Genomic DNA, 18072 nt, shown 5'->3' on the forward strand with positions numbered 1-18072 from the left:
GGAGCAGGAAGGCACCAGAGTGACCTAACTCTTATCAGTTTATCAGTTCCCCTGTGCAGGTGGAGTCAGGGGCTCAGAACTCCTCTCAGCAGAGTAAGAGTAGATTAGTCACAGGCTATATATAGAGAGGACAGGTGGGGGCTGAGGGAAAAAAAGTGTTAAAAATGCAAAGGAGACAGCAAAATAGAGTAGCTGGGGTTATTTTGCTATAGAACCTCATAGAATCTTAGAATAATTTGCAATGGAAAAGACTTCTGGAAGTCTTTAGTCTAATAATCTGCTCAGAGCAGGGCTAACTTCAGAGATAAACCATGTTGCTCAGGGTCTGGTTCAGACAAGTTCTGAACATTTCCAGCCTCTCTGGACAGTACTTGAAGTTCCTGATTGTCCTTATTACACTGAGTTCAATCTTCATGAATTGGGCTTACAATGTTATTCATAAGATATTGAAATGACAGGATATATATATTTGGGGTTTATGTAAGTAGCATGCATGGGAGGTATTTTACAGGTAAAGAAGAGTGGCTTAGATTATCTTAAAGCAGAGATTTATTCTTCATATTAAATTTCTTAATATTAAATTCTTAATATTAAATTTAAGATAAATTCTGTAAGAAATGATCTCTGGAAAGATTCTTCAAACTAGCTCTGTAGTAAAAAAATGTTGTCTTGAATAATATTCCTGTCTATATTCTGGACTATTTCAACCTCTATTAAAAGACTAAGACAATCTTAAAAGGGGTCTAAATCTCCTAGTTCTGCACAGAGGAAGGTCACCAGAAGAAGCCCTGTAAAATCAAAACCAAAAAACACCCCAGCACTAAATTATGAAACTTTAATAACATCTGGCTAGTTGGTTCTGGGAATGAGAAATACATATGACAATACAGTCATACTATATACTGTTCTGTACAGGACCTTGGGAACACAGAGTAGCCCTCTTAACATCAGGAGGGAGGTGGAGGCAAGGGCTAAACCTACAAGCACTGCAAGTGTTAATTGCACACTGTGCCTTTTAGAGGCTTGCTCAGTATCTAGCTTATTTTGATGTTCCTTTGTGTTTCAAGAGACAAGACAAATCTTCAGAAGAGTTTTAATACTCTTGCGTAAAGTCAAAGCATAAGCAACCTACTTTATCTTTTCTCCTGTGCTGTATTTGTTACTCATCAGGCACAGTCTTTTGTTTAAATATTGTACTTCAGTTTCTCATGTTCTGTCCTCAGTTCACAATCTTTTTTTCCTGCCAGTGGTAAGGAAAGGAAAAGTTTAGAATATATGTCTGTTTCAGACATCAGTGTTAGTTTTATCAGTATTTTAACACAAGACTTTGAGGATGAATGTCTTGGTTTCAACCCTGTAGTCCATGATAGACCACCTTATTCAAGATTAGTCTCAGACTCTGTGATAGTTACCTAGATGTGTAGGATTGTTGAGGAAAGCCCGGATTGCATCTGGTGTGCAAGCTCTTTGCATATCTGTTTCATTAATACTGACCTAACAGATACTATGTAGGCTGAATTCATTTATGCTTTCAAAACCTTAGTGGTAGGTAACACCTGTAATGGCCTTGGAAGCCTAGATTTTCTTTTTGGTCACTTTATTTGAAGATATTCAGCACTGCAGTAGGCATTCTTAGTTCTTTATATGGTGGAGTAATATGTGATATGCTTTTGATGTGACGAAAATCCTAAGTCAGTTTCCTCGTGCTGATGTGACCAAAGCCTAGTCATCACACTAGAACTGTGCCAACAACAATATCAGCAAGGACTTAATCTTGCAACAATGAAGTGAATGGTCACTTGTAGAAGGAAGGCAAGGTGGCCACTGTTGAACAGAAGACCTACATTCCACTGTTATAAGGTAAAATATAAGGCAGAAAGAGCAGTAAATAAAATATGCATCAAACCGCTCGGTTCCCAAGTTTTCTTTGTTGCTTCTTGACTAATGCTTTCTGTCTGGCAAAAATGACTCCATCTCAGTAAAGGCAGGCAAATTTTTGTGAAGTATTACTTGTGTGTGTGTGTGATTTGTCTTTACGTTTTTTTTTTTAAAGAAGGTAGTGGGTTTTTTCCCTTCTTTATTGTTCTTTTAGCATTAAAGATATTAATGATTCATGCAGTGGGCAAGAGAAGGGACGGTTTGAAGTGCTGTCCAGGTGTAAGCTAGACAAACAAAGCAACTCTCTTTCCTCTTTCAGTTACAGTCAGCTCAGTGATTACTGGCAAAGGAGAAAATGAAAACATAGTTTGAGTATGTTTATATAAATGGAGGGGGCTGAGAAAAAAGATCTGAAGTAGAATTCCTTACTTTAAAATCCTAGAATTACAGAAGTGTTAGCAGAAAGGGACTTCTAGAGGCTTTTCTGGTCCAAGCCATTACTGAAAGAGTAGCTGAACTAGCTACGAGCTGATCCCTTGAAAATGATAGCAGTATTTGACAGATAAAATCCTAGTGAGGAAAGTTGTTAATTCTCATTTCCAAAAAAATGAGAGAAAAGTGCTTTAAAACAACAATAATGAATTACACTGCAAACAGTATCTTTTACTGTTGAATTACAATTTAATTTCATTCTACATAGATACCATGTGATACAATCTCTAGACCATAATCTTTAGACCATAAGAAAATGGAGGCTTCTAAAAACTGAAAAGTTGACAAATACTAGCAAAATACATCTTCAGATATGCTTTATTTGCACTTTCAGGCAAAAAACTAGCCAATCTCATCCAATGCATAATGGAACATGATTTAATGCATAATGCCAGACAGACTGGAGAGTCGGTACATACGACCGACAATGCAGTTTTTGACAAATTGCATGTGATTAAATGGCCAACATTCATATAGTAAAAAGCCTTGATACATATATATGAATTGTTATGCACAGGTAATATTTGAACTATAAGCAGGAGATATTGTAAGAAAACAAGGTATAGAAAGGAGTAGGGAAGCCACAGACATCTTAGTAATATGAGAAGCCACACACTTTTCTAAAAGACATTAGCTTGTTCCTGCAAATTACTGCACTCTTGAGAACAGTATTTGCAATGTCAAATTTATCTAAAACATCACCAGAAGGAAACACTGATTCCTATTTTTAAAAAATTATTTTGTATTAAGAATCTTCCAAAGAACTGAAAATATGTCATGGCCAAGAAATTACCCACCATTTCAGAGACTTCGCATTCATCACATTTAAACACCAAGTGTCTAATTTCAGAAGATCTCATGCAAAAATCCAGCTATAAAAACTCACCACAGAATATCTTCAAGGATAAAACGCTATTTTTTTTTTAAAGCTCTGACAGCCAGCCGGTTGTGAAAGTATATTTTAAAACTCATGGTCCACATTTTCCAGAGGATATTCAAAAAGATAGTTGATGAACTTTCTGTAAAAGCCCAGCTCTAATCTACACTTTCAATGTAATATTTATCAAAGTTTTAACTTTGGACTAGTCATGGAATATATCACTGCCTAGAGTAATGCCAGAGTTAACATAAATATCTTTCCGTAACTGCATAATGAGAATTAAATAATCACAAAACAAATTCCTGTTATGAAATGACATTTTTTTCTCATGCACTGTAAATATATATATATATATATATAAATTTATATTGAATATAAGTCCAGTGATACTATTACAGTAATGTCTGTAGTAGTCTTTCATAGCGAGAAGACTGCCCTAATCATCTTTAACATGCAAAGCTTGGAAGAACTAGAAATTCACAGTAAGTAGTACAACTTGTATATGCATCTTCTGCCATCCTAAAGTTAACCAGAACACTCAAGACTGTGGTTATTTATCCTATGTGTTTGACAAAAGCTACAGTTCTGTATACTATACATTCACTGTGGGATCCCAGTCCTCTGTACTGTCTGCAAGAAGGATCAGGTTACCACTTTTCCATCAGAGTAAACATTCTAATAATCTTATGAACAGAAGTTCAGCCATTCTGGACTTCATAAAATTCTCCTTTTCATTGCTCTCAAAGATTTCTTGCTAGCGCATTTTGTAGTCGTTAGATACTGACATTTCACATAGCTGTCCTTTAAAATCCAAGTCTACTGTGAAATCCAGGTCACGCTGTAAAAAGATATAAATGTAACATATAAGTAAGACCGTAAGTTTAGTGTACGAATTTAGTTATTATTGCTCATGTTGAAAAGACCTGCAGATTCAAGAGATACTGTGGTTTCTATCTCCTTTTGTTTATAAATGTTGCTATCACTGAAAAAGCAGAGTCTAGGATATGTAATAGCATTCACTCTACAGTCTGCCTCTAGGGCACATATGTGTATTCTTCTTAAGGCTGATTTAGTGTCCTGGTACAACTAAGAAGGTTCTGAAATGCTGTGCTATCATACATATTCTATAACTTTTTTTTTAAGGGTATCCCCTATTCTGACACTTTTAATCTAGGCCAAAAGGCTTTCATGCTAGGAGTTATTCCAGAATAGATCTAGTAAATTTCCAATTGTAGAGAAACCTTATCTTACAATGACATGTTTTTTGGAAAGAGGTACTACATAGCCCTTCAAAATGAAGCTGTTTCTTTAAAAGCTTTTGAAGAATTTCATGTTTCTGAAGAACAAAGATGGTCTCTTTGTCTTATGATAACTATCAAGAACACAATTTTAGCACCTAAATAAGCATTCTGGTGCCTACTGCTGCACAAATTTGAAGTATTTTCTTCATCTTTCTTTCAAAACAAAATTGATACATTCAACCCAAAAGATTTTCCACCTCCCCAAGGATGAGACAAAGCTGGGAAACAGACTATTTTCCTCTATGTTCACACTAAGAGGTAGCTTCAGGAGTGAATCTGTTTAGTTTAATGTAGTGTTTATTTTGTGTCTATTTCTTTCTCTGTATCCATACTACTATGAAAACCACATCCAATCTGTATTTGGTACAAAAAAAGAAAAACTAATGCAAAGAAGCAAGGCAATGAAATGTTAAAATTTGCTGCAGTCAATAAATGCAATACTTTAACAATTACAACAACTGCATGGACAGATTATAACCAGACTGTACACTGTGACAGAAAATGAGGAGATTCTCCTCAGGAGTTTTGACAGAAAAGAGTGCCACTTTCGCCCATAAGCCACACTTCTCATGTCTTGCTGTTCTATACAGGCATGAGTTGTCCGTCACACCATATCTTAAAGATCCCTTACAAGTTAAAAGAAGCACTGAATAACTAACATACTTGGTGAAAGACTCAGGCCATAGCAGACAAATTCAGCAAGTTTTCACCAGTCATGATAGTCTGATACCCATCATGCTTTTAATCTTAAATAAACCCCATATTTTCTCTGGAAACCCACAAATTTTAAACAACCATATCACTTGGTTAGTGAGTACATTTGATTACTGAGTTCATAGAATTGTTTAGTTGGAAAAGACCCTGGAGATCAAGTCCAACCGTACATATCCATTACTAAACCATATCCCTGAGCACCTCATCTACCTGTCTTTTAAATACCTCCAGGAATGGTGACACAACCACATCCCTGGGCAGCCTGTTCTAGTGCCTGAGAACCCTTTCGGTGAAGAAATTTTTCCTGATGTCTAATCTGAAGCTCTCCTGACACAACTTGAAGCCATTTCCTCTCGTTCTATCATCCATCACTTAGGAGGAGACCAACACCCACCTCACTACAACCTCCATTCAGGGAGCTTTAGACAGTGATAAGATCTTCCCTCAGCCTTCTATTCTCCAGGAAGAACAACTCCAGTTCCCTCAGCCACTTCTTGTAAGACTTCTTCTCCAGTCCCTTCACCAGCTTTGTTGCCCTCCTCTGGACACACTCCAGCACCAAAATGTCTTTCTTGTAGTGAGGGGCCCAAAAGTCTGGCCCCTCACTTGAGGTGTGGCCTCACCAATGCTGAGTACCGGGGCACAAACACTTCCCTGGTCCTGCTGGCCACACTGTTTCAAGGCGCCATTGACCTCCCTGGCCACCTGGGCACACTGCTGCTTCACGTCCAGTTGGCTGTCAACCAATGTTCCTCCATTGCCGGGCAGCTTTCCAGCCACTCTTCTCCAAGCCTGGAGTGCTGCATGGAGTTGTTGTGTCCCAAGTGCACAACTTGACACTTGGCCTTGTTGAACCTCATCCTATTTGTCTCAGTCCATCAATCCAGTCTGTCCAGATCCCTTTGCAGAGCCTTCCTGCACCCAAGGAGATCAACGCTTCCTCCCATCTTAGTGTCATCTGCAAATCTACTAAGGATGCACTGAATCCCTTCATCCCTTGGAGATGAGCCTTGGAGAACACTGAGCCTTGGAGAACACCACTTGTGACGGGCCTCCTTGTGACTGGATTTAACTCCATTTACCACCACTCTTTGGGCCCAGACACCCAGCCAGTTATTTTACCCAGCAGAGGGTGCGTCTGTGCAGGGCATTGGCAGCCAGTTTCTCAAACAGAAAACTGTGAGAAACAGTGCCAAAGGCTTTACCAAGGTCCAGGTACACTACACCCACAGCCTTTCCCTCATCCATTAGGTGGTTCACCTTGTCATAGAAGGAGATCAGGCTAGTTTGGCAGGACCTGCCTTTCATAAATCCATGCTGATTGGGCCTGATCACCTCGTTGTCCTGTGTATGCTGTGTGATAGCATACAAGATCTGCTCCATGACCTTCTGCAGCACTGAGGTCACCAAGATCAGACTGACAGACCTATAGGCTCCTATATTCTCCCTCTGAACCTTCTTTTAAATGGGTGTAACATTTACTGGCCACCAGCCAAGCAGAACTTCCCCGATCATCCAGGACTGCTGGTATATGATGGAAAGGGGTTTGGTGAGCACCTCCACAAGCTCCCTGAATACCCTTGGATGGATCTCATAGACTTGTGAACGCCTAATTGGCCAAGCAGGTCTCTAACCATTTTCTCTTGGATTCTGCGAGATTTGTTCTGCTCTCCATCCCTGTCTTCTGGCTCAGGGGGCTGAGTACCCAGAGAACAGCTCACCTTACTATTAAAGACTATGGAAAAGAAGGCATTAAATATCTCAGTCTTATCCTCATCTTTCATCGGTATTGTTCTATTTGCATCCAGTAAAGTTGGAGATTCTCTTTGGCTGTCCTCTGTTGTTAATGTATTTCTAGAAACACTTAGTTATCTTTCACAGAATTGGCCAGTTTTTCTAGCTGGGCTTCAGCCCTTTTGATTTTCTCTCTGCATGACCTCACTTCATCCTTGTAAGTCCTCCTGAGATGCCTGCCCCTTCTAGAGAAGACTTTCCTTTTTTTCTGAGATCCACCCAAAGCTCTCCACTCAGCCAAGCCAGTTTTCTTCACTGTCAGCTCATTTTTTGGCACACAGGGATGGCCTGGTCTTGTGCCTTTCTTGAGAGAAACCCATTGTTCTTGGGTTCCTTTCCTCTTAAGGACTGTTTCCCATGGAACTTTATCAACCAGCTTTCTAAACAGTCCAACGTCTGCCCTCCAGAAGACCAAAGCGGCAGTTCTGCTGACTCTCCTCTTTACTTCTCCAAGAATTGAGAATTCTGTCATTTTGTGATTGCTGTGCCCCAAGTGTCCTCCAGCTGTCACATCTCCCACAAGGCCTTCTCTGTTCACAAACAACAGGTCCAGGAGGGCATCTTCCCTAATCAACTCACTCACCAATTGTGTCAGGAAGTTGTCTCCCACACACTCCAGGAACCTCCTAGACTCTTTCCTTTCTGCTGTATTATAGCTGGCACCTGATAATTTGAAGTCCTCCACAAGAATGATGGCTAGTGATTGTAAGACTTTTCCCAGTTGCTTGTAGAAAGTCTCATTGGTCTCTTCTTCCTGTCTGGGCAGCCTATAGCAGACTTCCACTATGGTATCTGCCCTGTTGGGCATTCCGCTGATTTTTACCCATAGACATACATCATCATCACTGAGCTCAAGGCAATCAAAACACTCAAACATAGAGAGCTACCCCATCACTTCTTTGCCTGTCCTGTTTGAAGAGTTTATAGCCAACTATGGCGGCACTTCAGTTATGCAAGTTATCCCACCACATTTGCATGATGGAATCATAGTTCTCTTGATGTACAATGACTTCTAATTCCTCCTGTTTGTTGCCCATGCTGTGTGTGTTGGTGTAGATGTACTTCAGTTCGGCTACTGATACTGCCACTCTTATGGGGAGGATAGCCTTAATTCCTAAGTGAATACTCAGTTTTTTCTAACTCACCCTATGCATCTTTGTGGCCACTCGGGAGTGCTATCCTCCACTTCCTCCGAGGTGGCAGACCAAAAGGCCTCACTAGCACACCATTCCTCACACACTGCAGTGCCATTCCTAGGCTTATTTCTAGCAAGTCTGGTTTTGTCCCCCTCCCCCTTCAGATCTAGTTTACACCTCTTTTGACGAGCCCTGCTAACCTTGTGGTAAACATCCTTTTCTGCCTTGGAGACAGGTGTACCTCATTATTTGCCAGCAGGCCTGATGTGGTGTAGGCCAACCCATGGTCAAAAAATCCAAAGTTTTGCTCCTCACACTAGGCTCAGAGCCAGGTACTCATCTAGACATTCAGTTGAAATTTGTTACTTAATTTCCTTAAAGGAAATTAAGGAAATTAATTTGGGCACTGAAATCTGGCTATAGATATGGAACAGAAGAACTTACTCTTGATTATCCTGTGCTGGCAGAAGGGATCTTACCACTGGTTTTAGTTACAGTATGAAAAGCCCTTTGCGCACTTGTGTCACAAAAAGTGAGCCAGGCTGATAGCAGAGGGCAGTTGACTTGGTGATGTATTTCAATAATTTCTTCCTTCCCATGCTAGCTCGTTTGCAAGCTGAGTTCTGTAATATTAGTACTGCATTATCATTGCTGTTACCAGCTTTGGTGAAGTTATGACTAGAGCTCTTACTAATAAACACGAATTTAGAGCCTGTGCTAACAGTCATTGTTTTACTTATATGCATTTTATTTACTTTTTCAATCAAGAGTATTTTGTGATCAATAAATACAGTTGGAATTAGAATCAGTGATGCTGACTCACCACATTTTTTGCATTTGGTTTCATCGATATAGTCCCATAGATTTCTTCTCCTCGTCTCACAGTTAAATAGTCCTCTAAATAGAAGACAGTTTGCTTCCAGTGAGTATAGGGAGCATCAGGTGCTAAAAAATATATATGAGTATTATTTACAGAAATTTAATCTTTGTCTTAAGAATTAAATTAAGACCTGGGAACAATTAAAAAAAGCCTTTCTTCTCACAGGGTACTTTAACTAATGCTATATTAGCAAACCTGCTTTACAACAACACAATTCCATTGACTGTGAATGGGTTGTCTTCTGATTTTTCCTGGAATACATCATACGTGAATCACACTCAGCAAGGATTCCACAAAGGATGTTACTGGGCATGATAGGCACTTTTTTGATGCTTTCCTTTCAATCGACACACATTAGATTTGGACAAGTGTTTTGAAAATCGGAAGTCTAAATTAGTTCAAGAAACAATTACATAAAACCATGAAAGAAAAGTTCATCAAAAACAATTAATCACAATGGCACAGGTAAGCTCTTTGACACTCGTGAGCAGAGTTTATATTTTCCAGGAGTATACAGTCGGGGAAAAGGCACTTGCACCTTGACCTGGTTTTGGACTTTTTAAAGGCATATGCTATGGACAGTTTCCCAGAGATGCATACTGCTCTAAATTAATTTCTCGTCTTGCTTAGCAGAAATACTTTGATGTTTTTTTCTGCTATTTCAGGTTTTTATTTGACTTATTTGGTATTATTTTTTATTTAAATTGAAATCTTTGAGCAATGCTTAATGAAATTACATTAGTCACTTCTTGTTCCTAGCATTCCTGCAACTCAGAGCTTATAGAAAGCTACAAATAGATGCATGAGTTCAGTGACTTCCTGACCTGGCAAAAAGGTCCGATAAATTTACTTTTCTTCCATTTGTTTATCCAAAAACTTTTTTGATGCACACATGGACCCACTGTATTGAATCATGCTAATAATACCTTCATGCTGTTTAATAAAGCAACAATCTTATTTCATTTCAACATCAGTGTTTTAAAAATAATATTTGGCTTTAGAAATTGTTTATGATTGGGGAAATAATGACTTTTTTAATAAACTGCCAGGACAGGAATTTTTAATAGGTTTTTTTTTTTCCAAATTCTAGAATCAGAAAACTGATATAAGCAAACTTTTGTCAGAAATTGTGTTGACAAATTGATATCTTTTAAAAGAAAAATATTTGAAAAGATAATCTCTGACTATGTGTTTAGACAGTTTTAATGACTTTTAGTCTCAGTTGCTAAGTGGAGAGATCTTGCAGGACCTGAGATACAGAATCTATTCTCCATACAGACGTGTCTGCAAAACAACTGAAAGCATGTTAGACCAAGACTAAACTGAACTTTTATTTTAAATCTTAAATGCTATCTTGTACATACACATGTACACATGTGCACATACCCCTATGCAGAGCTGTCTTCTGTAGAAAAACCTGCCACTTCCTCATGTCCTACAAAGTTGTATATTTTTCAGAATTCAATGGAGCTTTGCCAACAGAAGCTAGCTGAGAATACAGACATCCTCTAGACAGTGATGTCTACTCCTTCAGATACAGAAGGCTAAATGCCCTTTGTAAGAACTTGTTCCACATCTACCTTATTACAATGTGCCGGATAGAGGCAGAGAACCAATTCCTTCAATTTCATGCTAGTACAGGTCAGGATGATTGGCAAGATTTCCTGCAAAGGCATACATCTCACTCATGTTCAGTTTGTTGCACACCAGAATCTAGGAGTCTTTTCCAACAAAGCTTATTTCTATCCAGTTGGTCCAAGCAATAGCATGAAGTTGTTAGATTCCAGCTGCTGGACTTTGCATTTGGCTTTGCTGAATTTTATAAGGTTCTCATCAGCCCATTTTGAACCTGTGTAGGTCTCTCTGAACAGCAGTCCTTTCTCTCCAGCATATGCTCTTCCCAATTTGGGATCACCAACAAATTTGCTGAGACTGCACTCTAATCCACCATCAATTAAACAGAGAATCATAGAATAGCTTGTCTGGAGATCTAGTTGCAGAAAGAATGATGAGAAAGTCATCAAAGTCGAAAGTATCCTAGAATGGGAGTGTACAACTAAGCATTCAGAATCTGTGAAGCAGCAGCCTGTGGAGCTACAGACAGCAGAGAAGCTAGGTTCTCAGGAACAGCTGATGAACTCCATTCTTGATAGAGGTTCAGAAGTATTGGAGATTTTGACTTCTCTCTCCTCTTTTTTATGACAAAAGCGCAAAACACCTTATACATACATTTATAAATCGAGGTGGGTCTGCAAAAACCTCTCAGTAAGAAAAACACTATGCCAAACTTGATATCCTAGACTTTTGTACAAATGTAGCCTCTTCTCCCTAAGACTGTTTAACCTCCCTCCTTCATCAAGTTTTCACTTTCTGTGTGCTAAGGGAAGCTAAGCCCACCTATGGTGGTCTTGCACAACATTTACTAAGTGCCTGAAGTGCTCTGTATTCCATACACCTAAAAGGTAGGAAGAGTCAAAAAAGTACTTATCCCAGCCACATTTTACTATACTGGTACTGAAGCAAGTCTACGTCTACTGTGCAGACAAGCAACTCTTTGCAATAACATAATAGGTACTTTTCCTTGCCACTTTTGATGACTATTCACTGGAATGTCCAAGAGTGAAGGAAGGAAGGTTGGGTTTGAGGGCCAGATTAGCTTATGAGACACCATTAACTGGAAAAACATTAATGAAATATCCTAATTTAGTCAAAGAATGTTTCTCGAAACATGTATGTTCATATGCACACAGAAACCAGTATCACATTTGATTATTTCTTTGAGATGAAGTCACATTCTCAATCACATAAAAGTTCTTTCATGTAGTTCTGGCAATATAGGTAGACCTCCTTTACTAAGGCAGGTTTCAGTTAACATCACAACACAGTAACTACACTCTTCATTCAAAGCCATTTTTCACATAAAATTGGAGGTTTGACTATATCACTGTATAGAAAAGATGATGGGCTGCTTTCTGGTGAAAAAAAAATAGCCTTCTGTGAAAAAAAAAATCCTAAAACCTGAAGTGTTTTGCATCTTAGAGAATTTTGTTTGGTGCAAACTTGGAAGTATTAGCAATTCATGATACCCCTGCAGTACCTCACAGATTGTTCGTGTTTCCCTTAGCTACAATTGGTTTCCCAGCATATCATGGCATGGGATATACTACAGTATAACACTTTCTAGTATGACCAGAGAAACAAGGTTACTGAAAAACATAAGAATATGAAGCACCTAGTAACATCATCCATATGGTTATACTTCTAGAATCAAATATAAATATTTTGACGAAGTATTTTGAGCTTTGACTCTCAAGCAAAGGGCTGAGAACTCCCGTGAAGGGAGGAAAAAAATTTCTAATCATATTTAATTTACATCGGGTCCAATTTATACCTGTTTGAATTGTGTAATAGGGCCAACCGCAGGCAGCACCAACTGTAATTTATTATTCTTGTCATTAAAGCCGTCATGAGTTTTTTTCATTTTTTGCAAGAGTTAGTTTATTCAGGGCTAGTTTATTCACTCCAACAAACAATGCCTTACAGGAATGGAGTTATTCCTTTAAATATCTGCTCCACAAGGTAAGTTAGGGCTTCACATTTGGGTTCTCAGAGCCAATTTACATCAGCAGTATGTTTGTGGTCATATCTTGGGGAAAAAAATGATAGTTTTATTCTAGACCCTGAGAAAAGCATGAGCTTCTGTGCAGTTTTAGCTTTGGGATCAAATAGGATGCAGAGCTGCTGTCTCTCACTGAGCCCTGTTCTGAGAAACTTGACACAGGATTTAAATATAACTGGTGACAGGCTAAACTCCTGGGTCATAATTCCTACTGACCTCTCAGCTTGGTAGCCATTATGAAATCCTGCCCCTGTTTTTGCAGAACTCCTACAAGCAAATGTGCTTTCCCCATCCTGCTCACCTCCCGCAAAGTGACAACAATTTTTACCGCTGAAATTCAAACCTGGTGATGCAGTAAACTTTTGTGTACCATCTGACCAGTAACACTGACCTACTGATAGCACTAGAAATGAAATTGAAAGAAATACAGATTACCTGTAGAAAATCCCATTTTCTTGTGGCACTTCGTAAATTCAATATTAAAATAGGTCACCAAGGCATGAATGTAATCATTACGCTGAATTTGGAGGCAGAATGCAGAAGTAAATGCCAATTCTTCAGTCTTCACTGTATATATATCTACTTCCTGTTTTGAGGAGAAAGAAAAAGCCATTTACCTGCAGATGTGTGTGCTAAGTGATATACTCGAACACTTTATTTAAAAGTCAGCAATAAAGACAACTGGCAGCCCTTTCGCTCTGTAAGAAATCAAGGTATATTTGAATATATCAAATCATCAGCAAATGATTCCGTTATCTGACTAAGCTGAGAGTATGATAAGAGGCCACTTACAGCAGTGTGTGTCCTTGGGAGGGGCTACAGGAGCTGGAGGAAATCAAGGTGAAAACATGCTTTGACAAATATAGGCACAATGGATGTTAAAATGGAGATATAGGTCCCATCTCTAAGACAGCATGAGGAAAGATGGCAGAGTTGGGCTTTTAATAAAAGACTTAGGATTTGTTTGAGCATCTCTGGAAGATAATGTTCTTTGGGGCATGACAGGGGCCTGCTTTTTGCTGATTATGCTTTCTAGTCCTGTGTCAGATAACTGATTTCAAATAGTAAGCATAAGGATCATTACTCTTGAACTTGACAGAAACAAATCATATAGATTGTACTATGGGTTGATTGCAGTAGTCAGGAGCAATGATGTAGTCTCCAAGATTGCTTATTTCCATCAAAGGCAGATAACCTAAAACGTTTTTCTGTCTATTAACAATGAAACTGCTCATGCAGGCAGAGAAATAGAAGCTTTGTTGGCAAAAATCTAAATTTCCTCTACTCTACCAACATAAGCCAGGAATTGCATTACTGACCTCATCAGCGTTACTTCACACTCTCACCGCAAAAATGAAAAGCAGTCTATGATATCTATTAGAGGGCTCTTACAGTCTTTTTTAGGGCACAACATGAGAGCTCAAACAATGCAGCCATATTTCAGTTACTGAGATCTTTGCATAGACTACATATCATGTATATTTGAGACTCAAAACCTATGGTACGATGATTTGAGTAAGTTTTGGCTTGCCTGATCAGCAATATTGCTCAAGAAAGACTTAATCATAATGAAAATAATTCTACCGCTGGATTGCAATGGCACCCCAAGTCACTAGTGCTTAAAAGCGGTCATTTAAAGCTTAAAATGTATTTTTTTTCTCAAAAGAAAATAATTAAAAAAGCATACTAGGAATTTCTGAAGTCTCCTGGCAGACTTTCGTAGTGGCCTGCAAAACTTGCTTTGACGAACTAGACTAGAGAGCTGCAGATTTCTGTAATCTTTGGTGTCTTTTTACTGGTATCACTGTGGGGAAATTGTGAATTAAGTCCGATGATGAGGCACATAAAAGGCATCCAGCTCCCTCTCTGTGAGCTGTGTTGGCTCTGGAGGGTAAAGTGGAATGAAAGGCAGTGTGAAACATTCTTATTAGAGAAGTTAGCGGAAATGTCTCAGGAATATTGAACAGATACGCTGGATGAAATGTTGGTCACTTTTGTAGTCAGTTTTTTAAGGACAAAAATGTACCTCTTTTACTATCCAAGATATGAGACAAATGTGGGAGTTTTATTAATGAATAGTTTTGAAATGGGCCTCATCTTGTTTTGGTGATGTCTTGGGATCGTACCTTGGCTATCATATTTTCTTACATTAAATGTCACTGGTCATCAAATGCTAATTGCAGCTAACAGCACAGAAGACAAATGCTATATTCGCATAAAACAAGTGGAAAAGCCATTATTTACCTTATTTCTAAAACTACAATAATAAAATGGGCATAGTTAAGCAGGGATCTGATCGAGATACAGCCCTTAATTATTAGGAAAAAAAAATGTTAAGCTGAGCAACAAAATTGTGTCAGGATTACTGGCTAGATAATTCTTTAACCAGCTAGATAATTATTAACCAGGTAGTGGTTGACACTACATGGAAGACCATAAGATATCCCATGTTATGTCTGTGTTGCAGAGAGACAGATAGAGGTCAAGTTTTCTACATTCAATGCATAAAGAATGTTTCTTGGGTTGTCCTGTTGCACAGATTGCTTTAGGGCTGAGCAAATGATGCAACAAAGATAATTTAGAATCATAGGAATCATGACAGTGAGGCTGAAATGATGTGTTGCCAGTTTCTTGTTTGAATGGTATCACTCTAGCTGAAGACAACCTAACAAAATGGAGAAACATTCCTGAATCCGATTTGCTGATAGGAACAATGCTGACTTGCTGCCTGACACACTTCCTCATGTGAATCGTAATTCATTTTCCTTCTGGGATGCCACCATATCTCTCTTCTCATCCTCTTCCCAGCCAGTCAGCTAACTCAGCTAGGACTGTGTAAGCATGGAGATAGATGAGTTAAACATTCAGATCTCAGTGAATGTCTTTTTTTGCTAGGTTTTTTTGGTTGTTTTTTTTTGTTTTGATTTGTTTTTTAAAACAGTTTAGCGTTTTTCCCCTCCTCCCTCTCTCTCTTCCATTGCACCAGCTGTCTTGCTTTGATCAAGGAGGGAAATGGTCACCCTAACACAGGACGTGGCAGTGAAGGCAGCGCCAATCATAGCAGGTAAAGATGCAAAGCTGGAGGACAGGGGGCATTGGTACAAGAAGTATTGCCAGCTTCAATATTGATCTGAGGGCTGAGAAGTAAAATTAATTTCTACAGGAAGACAAAAGGGCCGAACTCTCTTTACTGAAAAAAATAGAGAAAATTACCTATACTGTCAGTTGCACACGTGCGTACAGATGTGAGTGGAACGCTGAATGCAATGGTCTTCCCCCCAAACACATTCACTTGTCCAAAAAAAAAGATTTTTTGTTGTTTTTTCTTTTTTCTTCATTTTTTAAATTTTTTTAAAGAGTGCAGAGAACTAACATTTTAAATGCATGGAGAAAAGAAACAACACTAAATTCTGGGCCTTTGAAGGTGCAACAAATGGAAGAATGGAATATCTGAGACTGTTTTGACTAGATATTGCAGCATATGTTGGTTCTCTATTAGATTAAATAACAGGGAAGCAAGTGTAGTTATGGCTTAAAGATAACAAAGTCTTCGGTCTCCAGTGAGGACCCCCCTTCTGCCACCTTTTCCTGTTTAAACAGAAGGAAATGCCTGAAATTACTAGGATGATGTTTGGGTTTGGGTTTTTTTCGGTTGGAATAGGTAGAGTTAAATCTGAGGATACTGACTGGAGACTGTGGGCAGAATTGGAAAAGAAGGACAGGAAAAGTCACTTAGAAAAGTAAAGGGAGAAAAAAAATGAGGGAAAAAGAGTAGCATTTGAAGAAAGATGGAAAATTAGTCATTCTTGCTTTGCTTTAAGAGAAGCTAGGAGAACGGACTGTGATTAAGGATTTGCAGTGGAGGAAAAGTCTCATGAGGAACACCTAAACACCTAAACATCATGGGCAAAGATTACTACAGGAGAAGAACATGGGACTCATTGGAGCTCACAGATCTCAAGTGCCTTACCTATGTGGCTGGATGTCTCTGAGCAACAGTACCTTTTTGCAGAAAACACTTCGAAATAAGGTTTCATACAGGTGAACCATGATATTTCCAAAACATTAGAAATTCCTCAGAGAACTACATATTTGAACATATAGATCAATGTCTTTTGCTATTATGCTATGTTCTCTCATAAACAAGAATGTTGCTTGCTTTCTTTGTTTTTTTTTTTTTCGTTTGTGCAGATTTCTTTCTTGTTCTTTCTCTGTGTCTAGATTGGGGAGGGTATTAAGGAAAGCCCAACTGTATTATAAACTGGATGTGGCACGTTTTTCATTCTTGTCTGGTTTGGTGAGTTAGTGCCACTCTCTCATTGCAAGTCTCACCTACAGCTGTGTGAACAATTGGTTTATTTTATTGTAGTCTCTGGTGCTGACACCAAATCAAAACTAACATAGAGAAAAAGTTTTGGGTCAACCCAAGCCCATTTGTACTTCTCTAATGTGCAAAGGAATCAGAGAAGAAAACACAACTGTTTTATTGAGTTTGAAAAACGCTTTTCCTTTTTTTCAGCCAATGTAAGTGAAAGCAGTAGGCCTTCAGAAGGACATGTGTACACTTTTCCTGAAATCAATTACTGACTGTGGGAGATTGAAGATGCTTTGGTCCCACTACCCTCTCTGGCTGATTTGGTCTGGAATTTAAACAGAGGACTCCTACTTGTCAGGGAAATCCCTATGTCCCGGGATATATTTAAGAGATCATTCAAAGTAGAATAGCTTTCACAACTGAGAAGGTGCTGTATTCCCTGCACGCACCAGCTCCAGTGCCCCTGTGGCTTGGTGGCTAGAGTTCCTTAACAGTTCAAGACTTGGGTTACATCCAGTTCCTGAAGACTACTATCAAGGAAATTTTACTCAAGTCTCCAGCATTCTAGGTAAGTATCATGGTTACACAGCATGCAGGGGTTGATGTATTATTTAGCTGATTTTGTAGAACAATTCACAGCTGCTGAATTGGGAACTGAAATGACGGCAGAAGCACAGGGCTCTGACTGGTCTGTTAGGAACGTATCTATTGACTTGTCAGACTCCTGACTAATGTACAGGGAACTGAAACTCACCAGTTAGCTGGTTTGGGGCTGAATGTAGCTGTACAAAATATCTCTTAGTGAATCTAATAGGATTAAGCCGTGCCATCTTGAAATCCTAAACTAAAACTTTTGAATAATTAAACACTACAGTTTTGTTTATTCTCAAATGTTCCTTTTTGCTGCTTTCAGTTTAGTTCTGCATACTAAAGGTGTGTCTCACTTGATGCTATGTTTATTAGTGGCAAAAAGTGATCATCCTGTCTTATATCTAGAACGGGATAGAAGCTAACCACTCACTGCAGATGTTGGGGCTGGGACAGCACAGTAACTCTGGATAAG

At 38.8% G+C, this 18072-nt stretch overlaps 1 protein-coding gene across 4 annotated transcripts in view; it reads right to left on the bottom strand.

The window, feature by feature from the left end:
• Positions 1–2537: 2537 nt before the first annotated feature.
• Positions 2538–18072, bottom strand: part of PRMT8 (protein arginine methyltransferase 8) — a 74479-nt gene continuing 58944 nt past the window's right edge. For all 4 annotated transcript variants that reach the window (XM_054059687.1, XM_009571280.2, XM_054059696.1 and 1 more), the window contains 3 exons: positions 13130–13280; positions 9019–9140; positions 2538–4088 (listed from right to left, as the gene is read on the bottom strand). In XM_054059687.1, coding sequence (XP_053915662.1) covers positions 4005–4088; positions 9019–9140; positions 13130–13280 — 357 coding nt within the window. In that variant the 3' untranslated portion in view covers positions 2538–4004. The remainder of the gene's footprint in view (positions 4089–9018; positions 9141–13129; positions 13281–18072) is intronic.

The sequence above is a fragment of the Cuculus canorus genome, chromosome 1 (genome assembly GCF_017976375.1).
Source record: "Cuculus canorus isolate bCucCan1 chromosome 1, bCucCan1.pri, whole genome shotgun sequence".
In the NCBI taxonomy this organism is placed as follows: Eukaryota; Metazoa; Chordata; class Aves; order Cuculiformes; family Cuculidae; genus Cuculus; species Cuculus canorus.